We start from the raw sequence: 26847 nt of genomic DNA, 5'->3' as shown, positions 1-26847 counted from the left end.
CTTCTATCTGTTCTGAATTAATCTCTCAAATATTACGAAGATCGGTTGACTATGTTGCGAGTTTACTATAAGAGGGATCATCCATAAATGACGTAGCATTTTTGAGTGATTTTTATCACCCCCCTCCCCCATCGTAGCATTTCGTCACAAAACGCTAAATACCCCCCGGTAATTACGTAGCTTGACGGTAATTCTCCCCCCTGTCTCGTAAAAAAACCTGTTTCAATCCACCTAGCGGTGCAATTGTGCCTTTCTCATTTCTCTAACCTATGGCTCGGTGGGTGGTTATGTTCAACATAATTGCGCAAATGTCCATTACATTCTTAGTACACTTTGCACTTATACACAATGACTTGCCCGCCTCGAACTTGATGAGCTACGTGTCGACGGTGAAACACTCGAAACAAAAAAAATATCATACTTAATTAGCCTAATCAGCATTAGTTCAATGTTATCCGCTTGCTAATTCATTTTGTAATGCGGGGGTGGGCGAAAATCCCACGAACGAACGTAATGTGAGGAGGGCGAAAATCCCACGAACGAACGACTCCCCAGCTTAATTTGGTATGCTTTGTGATATAGTGGTGGTTTAAAGATGATGGGATTGATAGGGAGTGGTATGAGGGCTGGATGAGGTGGTGGTCTAAGGGCTGATTTAAGGGTAGTTTAAAGGGAGGGGAGTGAACAGTAGAGGGGGGATAACTCCTCTCCGTATACCCTCAACAACGCCGCTGTTAAAATCCAGAAACCTTATGCTAATCAAAAAAAATTAGCTTTGACCGGGATTAGGTTGACAGTTTTCAGAGTGATTGCATAACCTTTCTATATGAGAAAGGCAAAACGATGTTAGATGAAACGGGTTGGGTTGTCGTGACATCAGGTCAACCCCTATTCCCCTTTAAAAAAGCTATGTAGCTATATAATCCCCTACCCCCTGTCGTCACACATCATCGCAAAATACAAAACTCCTCCCTTCCCCATATAAAGCATTAATGGAGGGTCCTTAATGTAAACAAAAGTCGGACTCACACCTGTCATAGATGTGTATAGATGACAAAATTTGTATGGCGTGTCATAATCGTGCATGGAAAATTTTCCTTAGAAAAAAATCATCAATTATTAACTTGTATTCATATCTTTGGCTTCATTTGGTCTATAAACAATCGGTGTAATGCATTTTGAAGGAAAAGAGTCAGGGAATCTAGAAAAAATAGTTATTTTTTGTTACAGTGTTGCCTGATATGCTATATTTCCAGCTTAAAACATAAGCTGCATTTTTCTCACAAATCGTGTTTTTTTTGGTTTGAAAATGATTATGCCATTGTGTTCCTAAGATGGTTTAACACTTAACAACATTTTATACATGAAGATAACTTGAGCCAATCCTACGACACAGTCATTTGAAGCAAAAATTTTAAAAATTCTCAGCACGTTTTTCGCTATATCTCAGTAACCAAGCAGAATGTGAAAATTCTGAAAACGCCACATTGTAGAGATTTTTTAGACAAGTAATGTAGCAAATCTAACTCAGTTTACCTCAAAATGGCGTTTGTCATAAGATAGCGCCGAAATATGATCCTCTATTACCCCTCGAGAGATTCTTAATCATGAACCAAACTACCTGTATAATGTTGTCCCGGTCTAGCGGTTCAGACACTGGTCTCGTAAGCCATTCGTCGTATATTTGTCCCCTATTATTGGTAGTCAGTAGGATTACTAGTCCTGCAACTGCCATACACTAAGATCCAGCTGTGAGGGGTGTCCCTGTCTACAGAAGGTTCCGCTCAGCCCATGAATAATTTGACAGTTGCCATATAGAATTCATAAGCTATTTTTGTGGTGATTTGGTGATACCATGGCGGCTCGAATATAGCAACATTTAAAAAAGGCACATCTCATTTATTATTTTCCATAGCCGTATGAAAGACATAATTTAAACACGACGATCTCGAGTGTGTATGTTTTTGTATGTGTTAAAAATGTCACTCATTTTTCTTGGAGATAGTTTTACCGATTTGCATAAACTTAGGCTCAAACAAAAGGTACAATCATCGACTGTTAGTGAATTTTTTGTCGGTCGAAATTCCAGTTCCGCGGCCACACAGCAAGCAATTTTTCATACAAACTGGCACCACTATGATATCAAAATGATGCAAAATTTCTTAAAATTAATGCGAAACTACTTGGATTCGCTAGTCTGGATCACATCGGCCACCTACGCTGGCTCCTGATTCCATAGAAGCAGGTACGAATAATGTCAAAAAGGAGAAGTAAAGAAAAATTTTAGAATCGAATTTATATTTTTGATGCCAAATATCTTTAAAATGCATAAAACGTCGAGATTTTATGTAATTTCGAATTTATTTTTTACGAAGATTGACTTTTTTGGCACATTTTTACCTTTCTTATATAGAAATGTTATGCAAACGCCCTGAAAGTCATCAACCTAATCCCGGGCCAAATCATTTTGTTTTTTCGTCTGAGATAGGGTTTCTGAATTTTACCAGGGGTGTAGCAACAAATATCCCTCAGACCATCCCTCATTACACCTCCCCCAGGCTACCACTCCATGAATTTCTCATCGCCACCGCCTCTCAATGCCATCATCTTTATACCACCATGTATAAAATTCATAAATACAATACATATTATCACCAGGCATATCAAAATAAAATGGGTATGGTTTTTTACTCTCTTCATAGACCTACCCTCGCATGTAAAAATAAGTTAGCAGGAAGACAACATTGAACTAATGCTGATCAAACTAATTAAAGATTATATTTTTTTATTCCAAGTGTTTCACTATTGACACGTAGCTCATCAAGTTCGTGGCTGCCGAGCCACTATGTATAGGTACAAAATGTACTAAGAATGTAATAGACATTTCCCAAGTATATTGAACATAACTATGGCATCATAGTTTGGAGAAATGAGAATGGCACAATTTCACCACTAGATGGATTAAAACAGGTTTTTTACGATTAACTCCATTTCAATTGTGCATTTTTTTTACTTATTTTGTTTCAATGATTGTACGTGAAGAAAATCATTTCTTAAAACTTGGATAATCATGATAATTGTTCGGATTGCACTCAAAAATTAGCTTCTGTTTCGATATGCAGTTTGTAATGTTTGACAGTGATAGAAAAGCACAAGCCAAAACTAAAAAAAATATCCACAACCACTGATGTTTGAAAGATGAATTTTGCGTTTAATACTCAGTAGCATATTAGAAAATTGAGAACGTAATAGAGAAATAGAGATCAACTAAATTCATGCTCAGCAGAGAGCCTGGAAAAGGTCATCGATGTTTCATGCATGTTTGTTGAGACATTTGGTACTAAATCTCGTTTAGTACCAAATGTCTCAATTTAACAAATTTCCAAAGCTGAACAAAAAAACACATGTAACATTTTTGTGAGTTTCATAGATCGCATCACTCATCAAGATGGATCTAGATTTTCGTAACTCTTTACCCATCCTACTAACAAAAACTCTTTCCCATAACAAATGTGGAAATGTAGAGGTATACACGGTCTCTATAACGGTGTTTGTTACACTACACTACACTACACTATTCCTTTCTTTCCTCGATGACTGTAAGACGTGGTCGGCACTGTTATTAGTTTTTTAAAGTACAGAACTGTAGAAACGGGCACTTTGAGATAATTAGTTATTTCCAGTACCTATTAGTTGATTCTTTGTTTCGCTTGTTCTGGGCAACCACGAGTTGTACCGTCATCATGCTCGTGCTCATACTCATACCCAAAACGTTTTAGTCCTATAAATTCAAGTTTTCCAGCAACCTTAACCTTCAACTTAATATCATATCATGAAAATCGATCAAGCCGTTCTGTTGCAATCCGGGACGCCAACTGAAAAAAAACTGTTTTAATCCACCTAGTGGTGAAATTGTGCCTTTCTCATAAGTCCAGTCTAAATATATGTTACATATTCAGTGCGATTTACACATACATATAATGGATCGACAGCCACGAAGGTCGACGTGTAACGTGTGGTGAGAGGGGGAGGAAACCTTTCACCGCATACCCCCAGCTACGCCCCTGTCGAAATACAGAAAACCTATATTAGTAAAAAAATAGGTTGTCGATGCCGGGATTCGGTTGTTGATGTTCAGAGTGATTCCTTTCTATATGAGAAAAGGCAAAAATGTGTCAAAGTCCAAAAAATTTCCTTAATATTTTTTTGAGATTTCATCAAATCTCGACATTTGGCATCAAAGGAAAAATTAGATTTTATAATTTTCCTTTACTCCTTCCTTTGAGAATTTTTCAGTTCTTGATTATATGGAGTCAAGAACCGTATGTGGCCAATGTGGTCAAAGGGACTTTCGTTAGTCAGTTCAATCAAAGTAATTTTGCACCCATTTTAATAAGTTTTGCATCATTTTGATATCCTGGTGGTACCAGTATATATGGGAATTTGTTGTGTGGCCGCACTCTTTAACCCGTAACTCCGGAACCGGAAGTCCTATCAAAAAATTCAAAGCAGCCGATGGGAATGTGGCACCTTTGATTTGAAGTTTGTGCAAATCGGTCCGGCCACCTCCAAGAAACCGAGGTGATATTTTTTTCCACATACACACATACATAACACACATACACACGTACATAACACACACATTTTCCTATCTCGACGTGATTGCATAACCTTTCCATATGAGAAAGGCAAAAACATGTCGACTTTGCGCATCAATGTCTCTTAAATGAACGGATGTATATTAAAGAAAACAATTTCACATATTTTTATAGAAATCTTTAAAATAAAATAAAGTTTTACCCCTTAACATGGAAACTTTGACTGTTATATGATATGTAATTTTTAGCTAGTTGAGAACTTTCCAATTAGTTTCAATTTTATAGTAGTTGCAAACTCAAAATCACCACCAATCATCACCATCATATATGACTACCAAAACTGATTTTCATTACATAATGTTATCATGTATTAAGAATTGTACAATGCAAATTTCAAAATTGAAATTTCAGACACCCCCCCCCCCCGCCCTTCCACATTTCTTTCTGGATCCACCCTCCTTCAAAACCTCCCGCACTACCTCGTAGGTGGAGCGCAGGAATGATTTGTTTGATTATAAATATAAGATCCGAAATATAAAAACCGATTTTATCCACCTAGCAGTGAGATGAGACATTTCTTACACATTTCACTATTGGATTAGTTTGCAGAACTCACGAGAAGTAGGCACCCAACTTCTCGTGAGTTCTGCAATCAAATGAATCAAATGAATCAAATGAATCAAATGAATCAAATGAATCAAATGGATCAAATGAATCAAATGAATCAAATGAATCAAATGAATCAAATGAATTAAATGAATCAAATGAATTAAATGAATCAAATGAATCAAATGAATCAAATGAATCAAATGAATCAAATGAATCAAATGAATCAAATGAATCAAATGAATCAAATGAATCAAATGAATCAAATGAATCAAATGAATCAAATGAATCAAAAGAATCAAATGAATGAAATGAATCAAATGAATCAAATGAATCAAATGAATTAAATGAATCATATGAATCAAATGAATCACATGAATCACATGAATCAAATTAATCAAATGAATTAAATGAATCAAATTGATTTAATTCGTCCAGTGAATACAATGAATCGAATTAATTAAATGGATCAAATGAATAAAAAGAATGGATGAACAAAATGAATAAAGTAAAAAATGAATGAAATGCATAAATAAAACAAACGAATCAAATAAACAAAATGAGCTGAAGTGATAAAATGAATAAAAAGAAGAAAATTAGCAGAATAATATGCATTGATTAAAATAAAAAATTGAACAATGGTAAAAGGTTATGAATTAATATAAAGAAATAAATTGAATCAAATAAATTATTTGGATGAAATGATTAAAACTGAAAAAGTAGTCAGATTATTAAAATGAAGAAACTGAACAAAATGAATAAACTGGAAAAAACGAATAAAGTGCATACAATGAAAAAAAAATGAATAAAATAAGTTAAATGAATGATATGAGTAAAATGCACAAAAAGAATAAACTGATCAGAGTGAATCCAAAGAATGAAACGAATAAAATAAGTAAAATGAACGCAGATGAACAAAACGAATAAAAAGATGCGGAAAAGATTTATGTACAGAATAGAATTTACTGGTCCAGTATTTTAACGCGCAATTGAATATAGTAAAATGAGACAAGGTCACATGTGCTTTCGAGCCCCTTGAACAGAGAACGACGGAGAATGCAATTCGTGAATGAGACAGGTAGATATTTCAAAGTTTTTATTTCAATTGAAGTAAATAGTGTGAAATGTCTAGGCTATATGTCGATAGCATAAAAGCCGTGCATTCAGTTGATTGCAATGCAGTCTATCTCCATTCATCCTTATAGCTTTCATATTGTTTCGTTCGGAATTCTCGTGCAGGAAATATGGATAAATAAGTCCTATACAGACCATTACTGTGAAAAAGAAATGGTTCAAACTACTCAGTATATCCAAATATGGACGACGATAAGTTAGAAGACACATTGTAGTTGCATCCCCCATCGAGAGTGGGTACTTTGGGAGACTTCTTTTCCTGGATCTAATTTGTGGATATTTTTGGTCTTTGATCCGTTATTTTTCATGAAAGTTCGTACCAATACAACGAATGTGCAGCTGATACAACTCATGGTTCATTCGCCTGCGCCACGTTCCGTCTTCCATCTGCACGCCACCGTAGATGGTACGCAACACCTTTCGTTCGAAAACTCCAACGGCGCGCTGGTCCTCCACGAGCATAGTCCAGGTCTCGTGGCCGTAGAGGACCACCGATCTAATCAGCGTCTTGAAGATAATCAACTTCGTGCGGCGGCGAATTTTGTTCGACCGGAGCGTCCTCTGGAGTCCAAAGTAGGCACGATTTCCAGCTAAGATCGTCTCTGAATTTCTCTGCTATTATCATTGTCGTCGGTTACCAGTGAGCCCAAATACATGAATTCGTCGACCATCTCGATTTCGTCACCATCAATCCGAACTCGGGTGGGAGGTTCACATTGTCGTCTCTAGAACCTCTTCCTCTCATGTATTTTGTCTTCGAAACGTTGATGGCAAGTCCAATCCTGCTGGAAGCAGCTTTCAGTCTTTGAGCATATATTTCATTCAAAATTCAATAGAGATACGAATAGTTTAAATATCGCACGTGGAATGTCTCTTTTGAAATTTTTCATCGTCAAACTTTCATATTACCCAGTTCAGCCAAATATTTTTTTGATATAGCCATGAATTTCCTTAATTATCGTGTAGACACAGGCTTTGAATACAATTGAATTAAACTTGAGCTGATGTAGCAGCAGACAAAAAATAGTTTTGTTTTCTCAAACCTTCGCAATTACAATTAATAAATATTTCAGATTGACAGAAGATCTTATCACACAACTTTGAAATGGATACAGAAATAGCTAGATAGATGCGATAGAAGAGAGACAGAGAGAGAAAGAGAGAGAAAGATGGTGGGGGGGGGGGGGGGGCGTGTGAGGAATCGCAAATGATGGTTAATGCAGTGACATTATTTTTATAGGTATATTATTATGATATTTTGATTCTTACATTCTTATCATAAATAATGTAAGTAGTAATTTTTGCGCCACAACCAGTATAACCTAAATCCTGCAAAACAGCTAAATTTTCGCTAGATTTTTGGGCTTCAAACATACAGTTCCTTTCGGTGACACCACAAGTATAATTATATTAGAAATCTTTTATCTTACTACTAGGTGAATTACTTGTTGATCTGTGTATTGATATACCATCCAACATTTACCTCATGATTGAACGCAATGCCTAATCCAAGGAATAAATACTAGAACTCACTGTTTCTTTATCAACACATTATTTTGCCTTTGAAGTGAACTTATATATTGATTTTTGAGAAATAGTTCATTTATTATAAAGGTAATTCACAAAATGTTCTCAACATCGAATTCCTTGAATCACGTAGATGTGTTTTCATACCCCGATATTCAAAATCGGTTTAGTTTTGCCCCTAAAACACCAGTAAAGCAATACTCTGTATGAAACAATCTCATTTTTAGGTAGTGGAAATTGGTAAGCGAGGGCTAAAAATACAAAATGTCTAATATCTCCGCCGCTCGTGCACGGATTTAGACAATCTCTAGCTTGTTAGCAAGGTATTTTTACAAGCTTTCTATTTATGTGCGGGACAATATTGTATTGTGCGAAAGTTATTTGCGAAAAACCTGCTGTGTTTTGACAAAATCGCCCATATCTCAGAAAGTAAACAACATATCGAAAATCAAAAATAATAGTGTCAAATGGCAACGTTAGGCCTTTCATTTGAAACTAATTTCATTAAGATCGGTTCAGCCATTGCTGAGATAATTACATAACATTTTTTACATACATACATACACACATACACACACACATACAGACATTGTCTCAATTTGTCGAGCTGAGTCGATTGGTATATGAGACTCGGCCCTCCGGGCCTCGAAAAAAGTTTTCAAAGTTTGAGCGAATCCTATACATTTCTTTTGTAAGAAATGTAAAAAATTAACTTTATCCACTGATGCAATTAAAGACAAAATATTTTACGAAACTAGTTTGAGTACCTATGCGTTGAAAAAATTTAATAAATAGATTTGGGCACCTAAATACTAAGCTCCTTACTGTATAGCTTGCATCTAATTCAATCTATTTTTAACTTCAGATTTCCTCATTCCACATTATTTAAAAGTTGTCAGACATTACTGATGCTCATTTTTATATCGCGTGAATATATAAAATTTTCCCTATAATAGACAACTTCGGATATAATTGGATACCTTTGAAAGCTGAAAATATGTTTAAAAGGTGTCCTTTCATCACTGGTGGTTTGGTGGTTTAGCACATCTTAGCAACGCGCAAAAATGCTACCGGTTCCACCTATTATTTCTAACCATTGATAGACTGATATTATCGTCAGCAAATATTACGCGCGCTGAGTATGTACCTGCTATCTTATGATTGGTATCTTGACACGTTTGAAAAATTTGACACACTTTTAAAACCAGATTAATTCAATACCACCATGGTGGGTGCCTGATCGAGCGGCTGCTTGCTTCATTAGCCGTTGATGACTGGCAACAACTGCATCAGTAGCAACTCCCCGTCGATGCAGGGATTGGCCATCGCACATCAGAAATTGAATTGAGTTCGCTTCGATTATGGATACGGTACCATATAAATATAAATGACATTACCCTCGCACAAATTTAATAAAGTCCTACCGGGTACAGCACACGTACCTACATGCATACATACATGACCGTAGTGCAACTTTTTTGCACCGATAACTTGAAACATATTTCGATGACTTTCGCTCACGGTCAGTACCGTTCAACTTGCTTCATGTCTGACGGTGAATTTCCCGCTCTGCTTTTTTTCCAGGTGCCAATGCAAATCAACCGCAATCAGTGTCATCCACAACGAAGAAAAACTCATCGCGCCGCAACGCTTGGGGTAACCTGTCGTACGCTGATTTAATTACACAAGCAATTAGTTCAGCAGGTGATAACCGACTAACGCTCAGCCAGATCTATGAATGGATGGTGCAGAATGTGCCATATTTTAAAGATAAGGGAGACTCCAACAGTAGCGCAGGATGGAAGGTTAGTATCACAGACCCGTTTTTTTTAGCTCAAGTTTACATTGAACTCGCTATGTTGGTGCAGCGAGAAAGGAAAAAAAAAGAAAGTTTACCTGGTCATCGTTCGACTCGACGAAGATCCAGAGGGAAGCGATCGGATGAAATATGTATGATGGGAAATAATCTTGTGTGCCAAGGCTCATGAGGTGTGTTCGAGAAGGACGGTTAACGCACTCGCTGGACATGCTATGTAAGCATCAGTCCTGGTATGCGGGACCAGTCCAGCCGATGTCATTGCAGGCAATATTTTTACGACAAACCAGTTCCATCGAAGGCAATTTGCTATAATCACACCTCACGATATAGTGGCACTTGTCTGCTAGGGGGTAATTGATCGCCATCTTCGGTATTTTGAATCCTGCATGTCATTGATGTAATCGGCGTTTTTTTTTCTTGGTTGAATTTTTGACCGTCGTCGTACAATTCATTGATAATCGATATAAATATTATATTAGTCGATCGATTTTTCACTCAAGTCTATTTATCAATAATAACTAAATTAATGAATGAAGAGTCTGCTAGAAAGATTCAGAATATTTTTATAGGGATTGTTTAGAGATATTAAGGATTTTAGCTTTTACGGATTTTATCAATCTCTCGAAACCGTTGTTGCGTAATGATATTAGAATAAGAACATCGTTTTTCTAGTTTTTTTTCAATTTTTCGAGCATATTTGACATTGACATTTGAAGTTGTTCGAATATGTGAAACATTTGATGAATTTATGTACGTGAAAATAATTAGAGATAGTAAAATTTTAAATCATGAACAAATTTTCAGTTCCTTTTGTTTGCTGGATTTGCTATCATTTCATTTACAGACCATCACTAAATGTCGTATCAACCTCGCGGCTTCTTTTACTGATTCAAATCTAGTTGTTGCTTTTGTGAGCACGGCACAAAAAAACAGAATGAACTCATATGCATTGCAATAGTGCGTTTTGTCTTTCGATTAGCACAAATTGTTACGTTTTTAGTTTGGAAATTTTAATAGAAACCCTACAGTCTTTCGATGCTCGATTCAGATAGGAAATTTCTACACTCTTTCGATAGTATTGGTATCTGGAGTGAGAACTATACTTTGCAGGCCTTCACTAATTCCCAATTCTGATGCGAAATTTTTTTTGCGATGCTGCCAACAAATTATGTTTCGATTTTTCAAATAAAATTGTATAAAACCCCTTAAAAATTCACGAACGTAGTTCACATTTTCCGCTCAACGCTGTGTACAACCCTTAAGGGAAGATAATTTTTAACAATATGTTGTATGGCATACATACTCTATTAGGAAAAAATTAAGCAACACAGTAACTATTAATTTCTACAAGTTTCAGTTTTGGCAATCACTGCTGATATCTTGTGATTTACGTAAATCGTGTTAGATGCTTAATAATGACACCAAATTGACACACACCTTTTAAGAGAGTTATTCAGCATTTTTTTTTCAAATTGAAATAAAATGTGCAAAAACCGTCAAGAAACATTGTTGTATTTTTATTTTGGTAGCATATAGTCTACAATGTAATTTTTTCAAGAGTTTCAATGTCGCGAAATGCTTAGTGCAGAAGATTCCCGTGATTTAACTTTTTGTCGGTTCCGACAGCATAAAGGGCTAAGTTACTTTACGCTTGTCCTGGCATGCTGCAGACTCAGGTGATTAGCATTCGATAAAAATGCTAAAACATCCTGACTCTAGCGGTAGGATACAGAGGGTTAAATCGTCGGAAAATTCTAAGCTTGCTCACATGACCTGTAGACATTCATAGTAATAGACAAGCGAAGGCACACTTTATCTAGCCAAATTTAACTGTCAAAATCCGAGTCAAACGAGTGTGACGTCATACAATGCAAATAAGAAGAACAAGTATTGTGATATAATTTAAAACAAACAAATTTTGTTGTTCACAGTTGTTCATGTCCTTATTTTTATTTAACAATGTTATTAAGAAAGATATTCATTGTTTTCTGTCATACTTCATAACACGCATTTTACCTCTGCATTTTCATCATATTTATGTTTCTGAAGAAGTGAGATAATTTGAATATTTTTCTGTATCATATATTGCTGGTATCAAAGGAATAATTTCTGTTTTGGTTCATATATTGAACCACTTGAAAATCTATTTCGATAAAAACAGATGATTTAATGCAATCAAGCACATTTTTTGATCGATGCCAGTTTAGCAAGCTCGGTTTTATAAGGTCCAGTTATGCACTTTTTACATCCGCGAGTCCATTACTATGAGTGTTTCTAATATAACCATATTCCACACTGTTCTAAACTTTCTTCACATCCTTGCTCTTCGTTGAGTACTATGGCTCTTAATATTAAAAATACTTCACACCTTTAAGTCCCTTGTTGGTTGAATATCGTTAAACATATAAAACGATATTTTCACAATCACCATCAAGAAGTTAGTGAAGTGTTCCGTTTCTTGAAAAAGTTATAATGTTTGTTTTATTGCATGATTAGGATCGTTTTACTATACTTTGTGAAATATGTACTTTCAATTAAAGTTGTTGTACTTACACAACAAAGCTGAAAAGTGTAGACGAAAGGTGATTTCAATAATGTCGGTTAATTTGAACTGGAATGACATGAAAAGAGCCCAATTTGGAAGCCCTTGTATTGATTTATGAAAAAGGAGCCGTTCATAAACCACGTAGACTCATATGAGGGACGGGGGGTCTGACAAAAGTCTACGTTTGTCTACGAGGGGGAGGGGGGGTCTTTGAAAAAGTCTACGTAGACTTTTATTTTTTGTTATTCTCGTATTACTAATTATGAATGGGATTTAAAGAGAGTTGTATTCAAAATTTTGGTCTATTCAGTATTTATCCAGAAACTTCAAAGCTAGTACACTATTGAGGTAACTACTCGTTAAGCGACCACTCAACCCAGAACCCACGATTTTTTTTGGACAACCTCACACGTTGTTGTTTCTTGTGTATATTTTGATATAGTTTCAATCTAGGAATAATACAAAATGACAGTTCTAAAGACGATCGCCCAAAATTCCTCTCGACGGAAGATTTTGACTGTGGAATCATCTGAGACACCCCTAGTTAGCAGACATGCATGGACCATTCAATGCATGAACCATAAAATGTTAAAAAATGGTCAAAGTTAAGCATTGTAACAACAAAACACCCGGTTTTTAACAATAAGTAGATTATTTTTTATTTATTAATTTCGGTGGTTAAAGCAGTAGTGTAGTTAAACTTCTACAACAAAGTGTTTACTCGAGTTAATCAGTTTCTCTTGCAATCATTTACACAGTTTTCAAAATCTTTAAACGCCCGTTAAATTTTACGTCTTGACCCTATGCAACTCCGTGCAAACCGGCTCTATTTTATTTATCTTCGAAAATATTCGGAGTTAAACTTTGATACTTTGCGATAATACTCTAAGGTGATACGGCTATTCATTACATAAGAAATATAAATATTTTTGGGAAGATTTAAATAGCTTCGTTCCTTTAATCAAATAAGGCAATTCATATTATCTTATTACCTTAGAAATATTGACAAAAAAAATAATATAATATATTGTTCACGAAAAGTGAAATTTGTGTGCATGTTTGGTTTATTATTTTAGTCTAGATGATAGTACACATTGACAGTATTAATTTGTAATTGTTTCTTACAATTTAAGAATTTTGAATGCACCAGTAAGGCTCAAAAAGTGTTTAGCAATTCTGCATTGTTGGTCGCACTTCGGCCAAAATTTAAGCTAGTTATAGCAATATATCTTTTTACATATATTTGAGTGACTAACTTTGAAAGGAATATTCCGCTACACAAACGTTGGAATCGGTATTAATTGATTTGATCAATTATAGACAAAAAAAACAATGTGAAAACCTTTCTTTAATATTTAAAAAGCTTGTAATAAATCTGAACGCTAATTTTTAATTGAACATTATAATGTGCTTCTTGTTAAATTCACATTTACTGCGAATAAAAAAAATTAAAAGTCTGCGTAGACTTTTGGCGGGGGGGGAGGGGGGTTGGTAAAAGTCTACTAAGGTCTACTAGGGGGAGGGGGGGGGGGGGTAGGGTTAAAAAATTGTCAAATTTCGATCTACGTGGTTTATGAACGGTCCCAAAGATGAAAGAGGGGGACGATTTTCATCGATAGATTTTTTCCTATCCGTTCTTCTTCATATTTGATCATCTCTTTCTTGCTATTCAAAAAAGGGAGATAATCTTAGTTATGGCTTCAATAACCGAAACGATTCCTTGCAACCAGTTGCAACATTTTAGTCGCTCTCCGGAGTCGTCCATTGATGTCTGTATTGTGTACATTTCCCTGGATATCAGTGACAACCTTACAGAGTGGTTACAATACTGCTGACGGTTGCAACAATAAGATTCGCTTGCGAACGTAATCTAACGACCAAATCACGAATGTGTGTCCTACTGCTACTTTATCCATTACTTTCTAACAGCAAAACCAATCATGCATGAGTGTTAGATGCGGTGCGGTGCGGTGCAATTAAATGAATCCGCAGCTCAGTTTATCAGTTTTTTGCCGTTGACTTGAACATTCATTTTTTCAGCGCTTTTACATATTTTATTGTTTATTGTGCGATCCTCCTCGGTTTCAGTACCGAAGGAATTCTTCCCATAGAATTTCATTACGGGTAAACCGTTATTGACAAATGGAAATATCATTGTTGCCGCACAGACTTTAGTGTGATGCTGGATGTACCTATTAAGACCACATGACATTGACGCAGAATAATAATACAAAGTGTGAACATTTCAAAAAATCCTCACTGAAATAACAATCATTATTCTGGCTCAAATGAAAACATAATATTCTCTCGCTATTTATAATTTCAACATTTCTTTTAAACGTTACAATCATTAGCAAAGGAGTGCTGTTTTTGGGAGTCTTAGTCTTCTATAAAATTTCTTCTCTGCCATTAATTTGTTCTAACATTTTCTATCGTATTTACGAGAGACATGTTTGTTAAGAGTCTTAAGTCGTAAGAGTCGAAAGGATACATGTTTCTTCATTTCACTTAATTAGCTATGCTCAACTCTCTCAATGACATTGCAATTATCAGAATTGAGAGCAGTTACTCTTCCCCGAAATCCAGCAGTTGTTTGGGTTACTTCTTAAGAAGATAATGATCCATAGCCATAGACTGGTATGATCCAGCGAGTGTCATTCCGGTTATGACAAGCAGCATAGTGTAGCCGAACTGACAAAACCATCATATCTTATTTTGGAATTTTAATGCGCTATTGCCTAACAAACAAGGTTTAAACGTAGTTTCATAGCCATTCATAAGATACTTAGATTGCATTTGTAGCGTGTTGTAAAAGTTCAATAGTTACTTGGGTAACTAATCGTTTTTCATATGTATTTAGGTTGAATAGAGGTTTCTCAGAATAAAAGTCCTTTATGAATTAAATACGTTTTTATGATGCTGTTCAAAGCTGAAACAGATGACGAGTTCTTTAAAAAAAACTGTTTTAAAACCAGTTATTGAGATGAACATTTCTTTTCAGATATAATTGCGATTGGGGTCGTTAGGATTTTATTTGAAAGGATATTCATTGGGTTTAAATTTGCTGATCGATTGATTCAATTCAAGTCTTTCATCTTTCTCCGAGACGCAGAATAAAGACGGCGCGTATAAAATTAGAAGTGCTCAAGCCCATTGCAATTATACATTTTTTGTAAAAAATCGGGAAGACAGTAGTACATGATGCTTGAGCTTTCAAGATGTAAAAATTTGCAATTTTCTGGTCCAAGGTATGAATAAAAAGCAATTTTTCATGAAAAGTTGAAAGTACATAGTTTTTTAACTATCTAGGACTAGCGAAGTCATTTATAAATGTCGATTAGAATTTTTAACAATAGAAGCAAGTGTATGTTGTTGAAAATCCTCTTCCATAATCCACAGTGGTCCAGAATGTGGATTTAGCAGGAATTTTAACATCATGTTAATATTAAATGACTTAGCCTTACAATATGTTTGACTGAGTTGTACTTTGCAAGGCTCTTCTTTTTGTTTCAACAGAAGCTAGGGTGGATTTTTGGACAATTTGAAGATTATTTTAGGGCGCATAATTTGCTTTCAAGCACCAACTACCAAAGTTATGAGAACTTTTTATATAGGGGAACTGGGGGTAAGACGGACATATTAAGCATATACTGAAATATAACATAGTAAGAGCATGTTTTTGTCAACATGTAATACTCTATGTTGTAGCTCCATATGTTGGCTTTGAAGTGCCCAGAGGAATTATATTACAAAAATCAATAAGTAGCATTTTTTAAAGAAATATCTGCACTTTTTCCAGACTGCGGGTGAAACGGACATATGGTGGGGGTAAGACGGACATGTTGCAGAAAGGATGATCACAATGCAAAATAGTAAAATAAGCTGTTTCTGGCGGATGTATAGAATAGATTGTGGTTCTTCTTAATATATATATATATATATATATATATATATATATATATATATATATATATATATATATATATATATATATATATATATATATATATATATATATATATATATATATATATATATATATATATATATATATATATATATATATTCAATTCGAGGTGAAAAATGACGTTTTGGGGTTCGATTTAGAGCTGAAGCAAATGATGTATTTTCTAATATCGTTTTTGCCGTTGTCATAAAGAGAGCTAGACAATCATTTTTTAAATGTTTGTACTTATTTACGCATAAATAAACTAACCTGTTATTTTCCATATAGGTGTCACTTAAGAGTTACTTCATCGAAATAAAGGAAAAAATTCGCGAAAGAATTGATTTTTTCATCGCTAAACCTTACAATCGGAAACTTGAAAATTACATCCGCACGAAACTGCACTACTGATTATCAATATTTGCTTACATTGTGCACGTTTAGAAGTATTCAAGGCCTACTAAGTGTTTCAAAATTCATGGTTACCCATAATGATAGGGTACACATACAATGCAATTGATGTTTTAATGTTATATCGCTAAAATAACCATGTGTCCGTCTTACCCCACCTGTCCGTCTTACCCACAGTTCCCCTAAATCATAAAACTTTTTCAAATAGCAATATCTTCGATTAGGGCACTTAACCTTAAGTACCGTTCTATACTACAAAGCATGATATGAAATAGCATGCTTTGTAGTATAGATCACCAAAAAATGGAAAATACGATATTTTTTATATCTTGCAATATTTAGTCAAAAATAGTTTTTTTTTTATAAAATGTGTATATAACTTTCTAACGAGAGAAGCTAGAGTTTCGGTATATTGAGACAAAATGTTCTCCTTCAAAATATCTAAAAGTGTTTCTGAACTGATCTTAATGAAAAATCAAAATCAAATCAATTTTTTAAGAATCACTCTATTTTTTTTGCAAATTTTTTGTAAAATGAAAAGTACACGACTTACAGTTCCAGTGTGTTTGGGAAAGTTTTTTAAAAGTTTATTTTCTTCAATTTTCTGGATGACAGCGATAGAGTTAGAGAGATAGAGTTCTATCTCGAACCATTAAAAAGACATTTTCTGAATTTAATAAATTGGAACCGCTCTACTCACTATTTAATATTATTATAGACGAGTATTGTAAAGTGCAATGTTTTATAATGAAAACGAAACTATATTTTTATATTGTCCACCGTGAAAGTAATTTAAACATATTACAAAGGGTCAATTCATAAAAACCTAAATTTTTAATATAACTTTTTCAGTTTTCATTTTTTCCAACCTTGATTTCAGATTTTTTCAGGGAACATTTTCTTCTAACACATCAAAACTCTAGCTACTGTTATTCAATAGATTATAAGCACTTAATATATCAAAAATAGATTTTATTAAATAAATTTTATGAAATTTAAAAAAATTCGTGTTCGCAATCCTTTGCTCAATTATAACTCTAAGCAGGACCTAATTTTTAGTTGAAAAAGAATTATCTTTTTATTTGCCGCAATAAGTAATATTGATATTAAAAAAAAACACATTCTGACGAAAAAGCGATCATAACTTTTCAACGAGAATAGTTAGATATGACGTGCCATGAAACCAATTATTCGCCTTAAAACAATCTAAAAGTTGTCTGAAGACTACTTCAATTTTAAATTAATACCGAAAAAAATATTTGAATAAAACAGTTTTTCTATGAAACGCTAAGAAACACCTCAACCTTCGATTTTTAATTTGTTGTAAAGTAAAAAGTATGACAGATAGAGCTTACTTGTCTTCAGCAAACTTTTCCAAAGTTTGTTGTTCTACAACTGCTGAAGGTCGCTTGGCTTTATCTAAAATGATTCAAAAGTTAATTTTTTGATCTTGGTAAAATTAGATCCACCCTAACTGTTGGTTTAACAAAAAGAAGGGCCCATAAACTACGAAAACTTCTCTAAAGACTTAATAAGGCTAAGTTGTTTACTATTAGTAAAATCTCAAAATTCCTGTTAAATTTGCATTCTGGAATGTTTGAACCACCCTATGTACCAACTATTAAGTAGTCAAAGAAATGATATTAATGCATTATCCTAAGGTAATAACTTTTGATATTTTGTCCTTCTTTTGTATGGAGGGTCGTCACTGTGTGCCGTCCCCGGAACCGAATCATATGAAATTTGGTTGGAAGGCATACTTTAAATATCAATTAATATTGAAAATTCCGTTGAGGTACGTTCGAGATTATTATCGAATCCGTTTTTATATTGCTATGAAAAATCTAAATGCGTTCATCGCATATGGTCTAAAATTATATCACATTAAACATAACTATTCTACCATTCAACTATGAATCGAAAAATTCGGAGCCGGTTCTGATCAATGAATATCAACCTACGTAGATGCATCAAAGCTCCTTTTCGGCGCAGTATGCTTGCTAAACTAGTGATAATGGTATTTCATTTCTGATTATTCACAAGGTCATTCCACTGACTCGTTCAATCAATTCCCAATGAAAAGATGCTTAATGCCATTATCTCTGTCCATCACCCGCTGAAGATAAGAATTGATTAGGACGCACACCTATCTACATTGGCGCAATCAGTTACCAACGAATCACGCGATATTTCAACTTATGCGGCTTCCATTTCAACTAGACGAACAACATCCACTTACCGATTACTGATTCTATTCAGAATCAAGAATCATTACCTTTCGCATATGCAATAGTTTTGTAAGGGTTCAGTCCCTACTAGACGTAATCTATTTTAAAATTCTATTGGCATAATTTAAATTTTAATAAAATAATTTTCACCTCCATCCGTGAGATGGATTTTATTCAAATCAGTAAATTTATATGCACAATATGTCATTTGATATTTTCATAAATTTGATCACCCCGAAAGGTGTATCTAGCATTTCGCACTTGTCGTACAACGTCGAATGTGCTACATATATTTCTGATCTCCCTGTGGGCCGTATCATGACACATGTACACAGGAATCGTATAAACATCAGCACACAATTTGTCCTGGGCAAGAAGACAGCATTTGTGCACGAAATATGCAGCCCAATCAAATCCTTCCTTCCGTCAGGTACCAGAACGCTGCACACAAGTGCATCCAATGCATTGAAATAGTTGATTTTCCAATAATCATATTATTACAAAAAAATAAGAACATAATAATAATGCCGCACGAATCATGCAGTAAAAAAATCCGGTGTAACCTATGGATGAACTAGCGACCTATTGGCAAGCTCGTTGAGAGCTACGCACATTTAATTGAATGCAATAAAAATGCATACACAATTGAGTGTAAATTGCAGTGGGGGAAAACGTATCGAAAATAAATTTCATCAACAGATTCTCATCACGCGAAGCAAAACGTGCGCCCATTATCAGCGCAGTTCGTGATAGCTAGTGGCCTCCAGGCGGCGCGGTGTCCAGATCAGAACGCATCCTATGCTCTACAGCGAACGGATGACCATCGACGATTTACAATCTGATAGAACAATCTACGCAATGGACTAGTCGAGCTGCTGCAGATAGTGATGATGGCGTCAAATGTGATTGTGTGTTTTATTTTTCATTAACGCTTTGCTTGGTTGCTATTGCCGTCTCGTAGCAAATCTGGAATTTACATTAGCTTTTGAGAATTTCCAATTTCGATTATTCCATGATTGTGACGTAATATGAATAGAGTTGTAAACAATTTTCACAAACAAATAGAATCTGGCGTTAAAATATCTTGCAAAAACAAAACGAAGGAATAATTTAATCATGGTTCGCGAAGAGTTCGACGTCGATTTCATGTCTCTGCTTGACGTAAGTGAAACGGTTTTGCACTTAGAATATACCTACGTTGCAAATACTGTTTCCCAGTTCGCAAACTACTACAGGACCGCTCAAAAGTGAAATTAAAAAACTCAACATTAGGATTACAGATAAGTGGGTCATTTGGTTTCGTTATCTGTGTTAATGTTTTGTAGGGCATAGTTTAGATTCGGTCTTCAGCTTCCTCTTTTAATTAGGTTCACTGGGAAACGTCATGGGTGTGAGATTAAGCTTTATATGTAAAACTCACAGTGAATAGATTGCAAGGCCACATCAGCTACGCGTTCCATTGAACGTATGCCTTAAGTATTCTATCTCTGGGTTCTGCAGGCTGTCGGGAACGAAGCAATAAACTTCGATGTTGCTTTAGGAGGTATACCACTGTAAAGTATGAATAATATAACTATCTTGGAAATTTTTCTTGGCGCTATGGAGGGATGACTGTATAATATAATACTGATCGTGATGTTAATGTTCTCCAGTATTTTCATCACAAAATGGCTACTCTGTAGCACTTTTCGCCAGCGCGTTTTGTGGAAAGGGTACACGGTCTGAAACCTAACGCTAGCGGAAGAAAAGAACGCTACAGGAGCTGTAAAACAGTTCACTAAAGCTGCCGACACTAAAAGTCAAAAGGACTAAAAAGTAAAGAGTGGAGTTTTTGTACATCCATTCTCACTAATAAACGTTTTCCACTGATGCATTTGATGTGTTTCACTTATTTTACCAAACTCGGCCAACCTACCCCAGCCCTGGGTTGGTTAGTCGATTTTTCCCTCCACCTTTGATTGGTAATAACTTTTTCCCTGATTTTGTTTTATGAATGAAAAAATTCACATATATGTGCTCAATGGTTGTATCTTCATTACAGCGCAAACCAGAATGAGCGCAGAAATTCCGAATGCCATGCTCAGCCAACCAGCCCCGGTCTCCCCTACCATTTTAACATGAACTATCGTAGTAAACGCACAAACAGCAGTAAATTCGCTAAATTTTGGAAAAAGTTGTCAAATAACGCTTTAAAAAACTACCAATTATAAAAACATATTCTTAAAAATGGAATGTACATATTATTGTGGAACACAGTGAATAATAAACTTACAAGGAGTCAGTGGTGCACAATGTCACCCAAAAGTGACCCGAATTTGATAAAAACTTCGCATTGGGGTAATTTTGAGACTGAATTCATATGTGATGTTGATATTTTTTCTGCCTCAAAATTTTGGCCTTTAAAGTGGTGTGAATATTCAACATTTATGAATATGAAGTGCACTGTAATAAAAATTCTTTAAAAAAAATTTGTGTGGTAAATTTTTAGCAGAATACACATTTTATCAATTGTTGATAATGCCGAGAGACATTTATAAATTATGTTACGAACCACAGGTAATCAACACTACCATGGGTCTCCTTCAGACATATCATGAAGAATCACATTTTTTCATAACTTGTGGCAGAAAGGGGCAAATCAAGACATTTATTTTCGGAAGGAATACTAATTTTCAAGTTTCACGAACTTCAAGCGATCTTTCCGAACTGTTTTAAAAATAGCAGCCACTTTGAACATTGTAATTTTAATTTAATGCACAATTTATTCTTTATGTCTGGGCGAGGAGAAAGGCTTGTTTCGACTAAATCGAATGGTAAGTCCAACGAATAACCTTTCAAATGTAACGAGTCAGACCATAATCGTAATCTTAACTGAAAAGATATATTCATCTGAATAACATAGGTTTTAGTACAGTTTTTTCACAATTCTTCATCTACCTTTGAAGTTCTGTAAAAAATATGACTTTCGTCCTCTAGACTAATTATTTTCAGAAGACTCTTTTCAACCTGTTCTCATATCGAGAAAAATGTTGAATCATGAAAAATGCTAAATAAGATTTTGAGGTTTTGTCTAGACGAAAACTCTAATATTGAGATACTTTACTTCTAAAATGTAACTTAGACTCAATAACTGAATGATATGACGACACCATTTAATATGAAATTTTCTCACCTTTATAATCAAACTAATGCAGTTGAAATACAAAGTGTACTTTTTGAGTTACAGGTATTTAAAGACAAACAAGTCAATTTCAGAAATCACTGATCACTGGAAAAAAACTCCAACAAATTTTGCATTTGTTTGAGTATTCAAAAATACACCATAAAGCATAATCAAAACTGAAAAATAGCAATGAAATCTCAAAAAGCGTGGTTGATTTACACTGACAAAACATAACGGTCGGAAAAGTATTAGAAATCTAAGGAGTTGAATTATGGCTTGTCAGTTCCTACGTTGGTAAAGTAGTTAGATAACGAACTTAAAATGTACTTGACATTGCAAACGTTTCGGAATTAGATGTTTGAAAGGCACAGTGGTTGGTAAAAATTAAAGATTTTAACTGAAGATTTTGAAGAAAGACGAACATGAACTCGAGATCAAATGTTTTCGGTATCAAACATCTGGAAAGGAGAAATTAGGTCAAACAAGACTAAAATAATGATTTTTGGGCCTGATTATGATCTCAGACATACGTAAATAAAGAGTCTACAGATACTCTAAAAATAAATGATTAAGGCATGCAATTAAACATGATACAGGTTTCCTATTTTAACAATTTTTGTCTCCAAACAGCTCTACAAATTTTCACTAAATGTAAATGTTTACATGCCTACCAAATAATTTACCAATTCTACTAATTATTTGCGGCATCAAGTGAATTACAAACTTTGGTTTACCTTACCAACCACTCTTTTTGGCTTGTGCATAACTTGATGATGTATTATGTATTTTCGAAAATTCAAAGAAAATCTACATTATTACAAATTTTGGACATAAATTTGAGTAATTCCTTAAACGTTAACAAATCCAGTAATGATATATTTGTTATGGACAATATTTTTACATTTAACATAATGACAGCAACTTGTTTGTGTACGCTAAAATGTATCCATGTGCATTACGAGCTTGAGCTTGAGCGTGTGAGACCCTGACCCTGACTGCTAAAAACTCCGTTATCGATCTGAACTAGCTGACGTTGCACAGTGAATCAGTAGATAATTATGCTTGGGAGTAGCGAAATATCTTTCAATGTGCAACTCTTGGTAATCCTAGAGTGTTTATTGAACAATACCGGCGTCGGCCAGGCTCTAACGTAGATCGCTGAAGGAAAGGGAAGGAATGTTAGTCCGATACTTGCTTTTGATATAGACCGTATACTACTGCGCACTCCACATGTATCACGGAAGGAGCAAATTTGTTAGTAAGTATAGAAGTTGCATTTTACTTCTTTATGGCCAACGCCAGAGAGGAGACTCCACTAACTGGCCTAGATACCGATCAATTAACTCATGTACCGGGGACCAACGGGATTGAACCCAGAGCAACTGGAATGAGTGGCGGTCACGCTTATCACTCAACCACCGGCGCCGTCGAAATGTATCCATGTACATTACGGTGGATAAACTTATTTTGTGCCTTTTTATTACCTACTAGTATTTTCAAGAATGTAAAGTCTTGCAGAAAGAAAAATGCATGTACTACTGTAATGAATTTGATGATCTAGTGCATAAACAATAAAACATGCAAATCAAATCGTACACTGGAAGGATTTTACCAGGAATATTGAACAAACAATTTAATACTGATTTTGTGACGGGGGTGTATACATTTTTTACATGTTGTAAGAACTATTTTATTTTAGTAACTCTTTCAGTTACGTCATCCTATAATGTGTATAAGCGTATTATTTTCCTCAGTGTTCCGTAGTTTTACAAAACGGTCGTTAATTACAATGCTTCTACTTTCAATAACGATACCATTGATCCAAACGGTCATTATAGGATTATTTGATTATATGTTTCAAAATGATAACAATTATGTATATCAAATTCTACCTCTATGTTTTTGGCTTTTCAAACTGGATGCAAATTTGTGAATAAAATTACCAGGATTCTGAAATGGAACACAATTCTGAAATGGAACAGGTATAAATATCTATTTAAATTCATCAAATTGTTCGTTCGTTAAAATAAAGCGAAGATGAATTGTTTAATTTATTGAGTGTACATAATATAAATAGTGCTATTGTGATCGAAACAGTTATGAAATATAATATTATAATGAGTTACCCTAATTTAGCTATTTATCGATTTGACGGAACAGTTGGATCACATTTTGCCCTCTTACGACACCAAGGTGATCGTATGATTGGGAATTGTAGGTTAAACCGGTCTTGGTATCATTTTCAACGCTGCCGGGTTTTTGTCGTTTTAATGCAGTGGTGAGGAGACAAATCTCTTGAATGGGCATTTGCAAAAACTTTCACGAGAATCGATCGATAATCTTTATTATTCTCGTTTTAAAAAAAAAATCAGTTTCTATTCACATTAGCCCAGCCAGAGTTTAATTATCATCACGTGAATTGTTAGTGGCAAGGTTTTTGTTGTAACGGTCACTAACAACAGTATACGTTCTTGCTCCATTGACGAACGTCAAGTCTGCCACTTCCGTCCTTGATCCCTGGATCAAAACTAACTTTCAAACAAAATATGATACAGCAAATTAACATCGCTTTAAACCCACGCCCGCATTAACTTCGAACTTATTCTCGTTGTACATCGACCACATGCCCCGTAAGCTTGCAAAACAGGAACAGCTCCGTAGGAACCGTGTAAAGACTGCAGGCGTAAAACGATAGCTTACACGAGCATAGAGCAACTTTCAAGTGCACTTCAAAAGATTTTCACTTAAGGTGCCATTAACAGACACGAGAGTAACAGGGGAAAATGTAAGAAGAGGAAAAAAATGCTGCGCGAAAAAGTTGTACTAACATCCTAATTGATGATGATTCTTACCAACATTTCGCTGTGCTTTGCTAGAAGACGTAATAACAATTGGTGGGGCAACATGAAACCAAGCAGGCGGTGTATGATTTCATCTTTTCCACCTGTTGGTAGTCAAGTGAAGCTTCCTGCTCTGAAGCAGGATCTTGAAGGATTTTCCCGTTTATTGCAGTTTGCTTGAGTTGCTGAGAAACACAATTTTCCGGACGGAATAAAAACTTGAGCATTGAGGAACTGTCTAGGATGATTTCATCTCAAGATGCTTATTTACGTAGCTATGGTTGAAAAACCAGCAAAAGACGAACAAATCGAGGTTGAAACCGGATTTTATTTTCAAATTAAGTCAGCAAATTTATTCTTTTCGGCATTTTATATTCCCAGTCATCATCGGCTCCAGACTGCCTTCACCCATATTATTCACCTTCAAAATTTGAAAGTTTCCGTAAAAAAACTCTGAAAGTTGACCGAACCAGTTACCAGCTCGGAACGGAATTCGATTTAATCTTTGTCTAGACATGATCGAGCGTCGAACGCGATTGTGGCTGCCTAGTCGAATAACTACAGCTCTGAGAGGTTGATGAATAACTACAACCTGTCACCGGTTTGCGCCGAGGAGCGTGCTCTTAAAACCAGACACGCTTGCGATCGCTACAGAACATTGTATGTTCCACACCGGTGGCGCTGGTACTTATGCAGACGATCCCCGTTCCACCCACAAATTCGCTGTGAGAGTAAAACGCGGAACAATTCATTTGCGGTCGATTAGGTTAATTAGGTGCCGCTGCGCTGCTTTGCTTCTTTTGAAGCTTATTGCCGGGTTGTTTGTTGTAATCTAATGATCCAAAACTGACATACCTACAAATCGTTGTGGTTAAAGAGAGGGAATGCTAGCCTGGTGTACCCAAGCTTTTCTTAAGGGGAGGGTAAGGTTAAATCGGTAAAAAATACACATTTTAAAAAAAAATATTGGGGCGATACAGGTAGTGTTAGTATATTCATTCAATTTCCACATTATAACATCACAAATAAACAATTTTTTCAAAATTCTATTACAAAATACTAAAAATTTAACAAGTGACAGTGAGTCACCGGAGGCGTCTAGTCTAAAACTCCATTTGCGGTGTACATCAGCACTCAAAATTTACTGGACCAATTGTTTTGAAATTTCGCACGGCTTTTTCCTCGCAGTATTCCCCAGGTAACTACAGTAGAGATAAGTTATTGCTCGGTTTTCGGATTTTTCGTAGCACTTTGAAACCAAAAGTTCGATTTTTGTTGAAAAACTATTGGTTAACATGCTATATATTGAAAATAAAAATATTAAAAAATCGAGCTTTTTCTATAGTTCCGTATGCAAAAGTTTAAAATGACTGGTTTCTGAAATTTTGAGTTAAGGTGTACAGCACATTTTTTCGAGGTGCCTCCTGAAGATTTACTGTCACTCAATTTTTACACTGAGAGAATATACAGTAAACTTTCGTAAACTATACGGATTTTTTGTACATATGATGAATCATTCGTCGTCGTAAACCTTTTTTTTCGTAAAAATCGCGAAACGACTTTCGTGGACTGTTGCATTGGCCTTTTTTAGGTGTTGGGGTCAATATGATCCAAAATGAACTTTCAAAGTGCGAACTCTTTAAAGTTTGCACATAGAAATTTTGAATTTCTTGACTTTCCCTGTTTCAGGGAAAGCAACGATTTTTAATAGAGTTCAGTGTTTTCGGACATTCCTGAAGGGCTGTACGAATAAGGTATTAACGGGTCATATTAACCCCGATTTTGAACTCAGTTTTAAGGAACACTTTAAACCAAATCTATATGAACTTGTACCCAAATTATTTGTTAGAGTTTCGATTTTCAGAGTCTGGTAAATATTACCGCCTCTGGCATGATTGGCCAGTGGGAATCAGTGCCGAATGCTTGGCCGAATGCTTGGCCGAATGGGTTCATGTTTAGCATACATAGATGTATGCTGAATCGTCTGAAATTGAAACGCCAACAAACAATTAGGGTACAAGTTCATATAG

At 35.1% G+C, this 26847-nt stretch overlaps 1 protein-coding gene across 6 annotated transcripts in view; it reads left to right on the top strand.

Annotated features, from left to right (window-relative positions):
- Positions 1-26847, top strand: part of LOC131677866 (forkhead box protein O) — a 226973-nt gene that overhangs the window by 29644 nt on the left and 170482 nt on the right. For all 6 annotated transcript variants that reach the window (XM_058957942.1, XM_058957943.1, XM_058957944.1 and 3 more), the window contains exon 3: positions 9450-9670. In XM_058957942.1, coding sequence (XP_058813925.1) covers positions 9450-9670 — 221 coding nt within the window. The remainder of the gene's footprint in view (positions 1-9449; positions 9671-26847) is intronic.

This window comes from Topomyia yanbarensis, chromosome 1, assembly GCF_030247195.1.
Source record: "Topomyia yanbarensis strain Yona2022 chromosome 1, ASM3024719v1, whole genome shotgun sequence".
Taxonomy (NCBI): Eukaryota; Metazoa; Arthropoda; class Insecta; order Diptera; family Culicidae; genus Topomyia; species Topomyia yanbarensis.
Note: the sequence above shows the minus strand (reverse complement) of the source record. Positions and strands in the feature narration are given on the sequence as shown.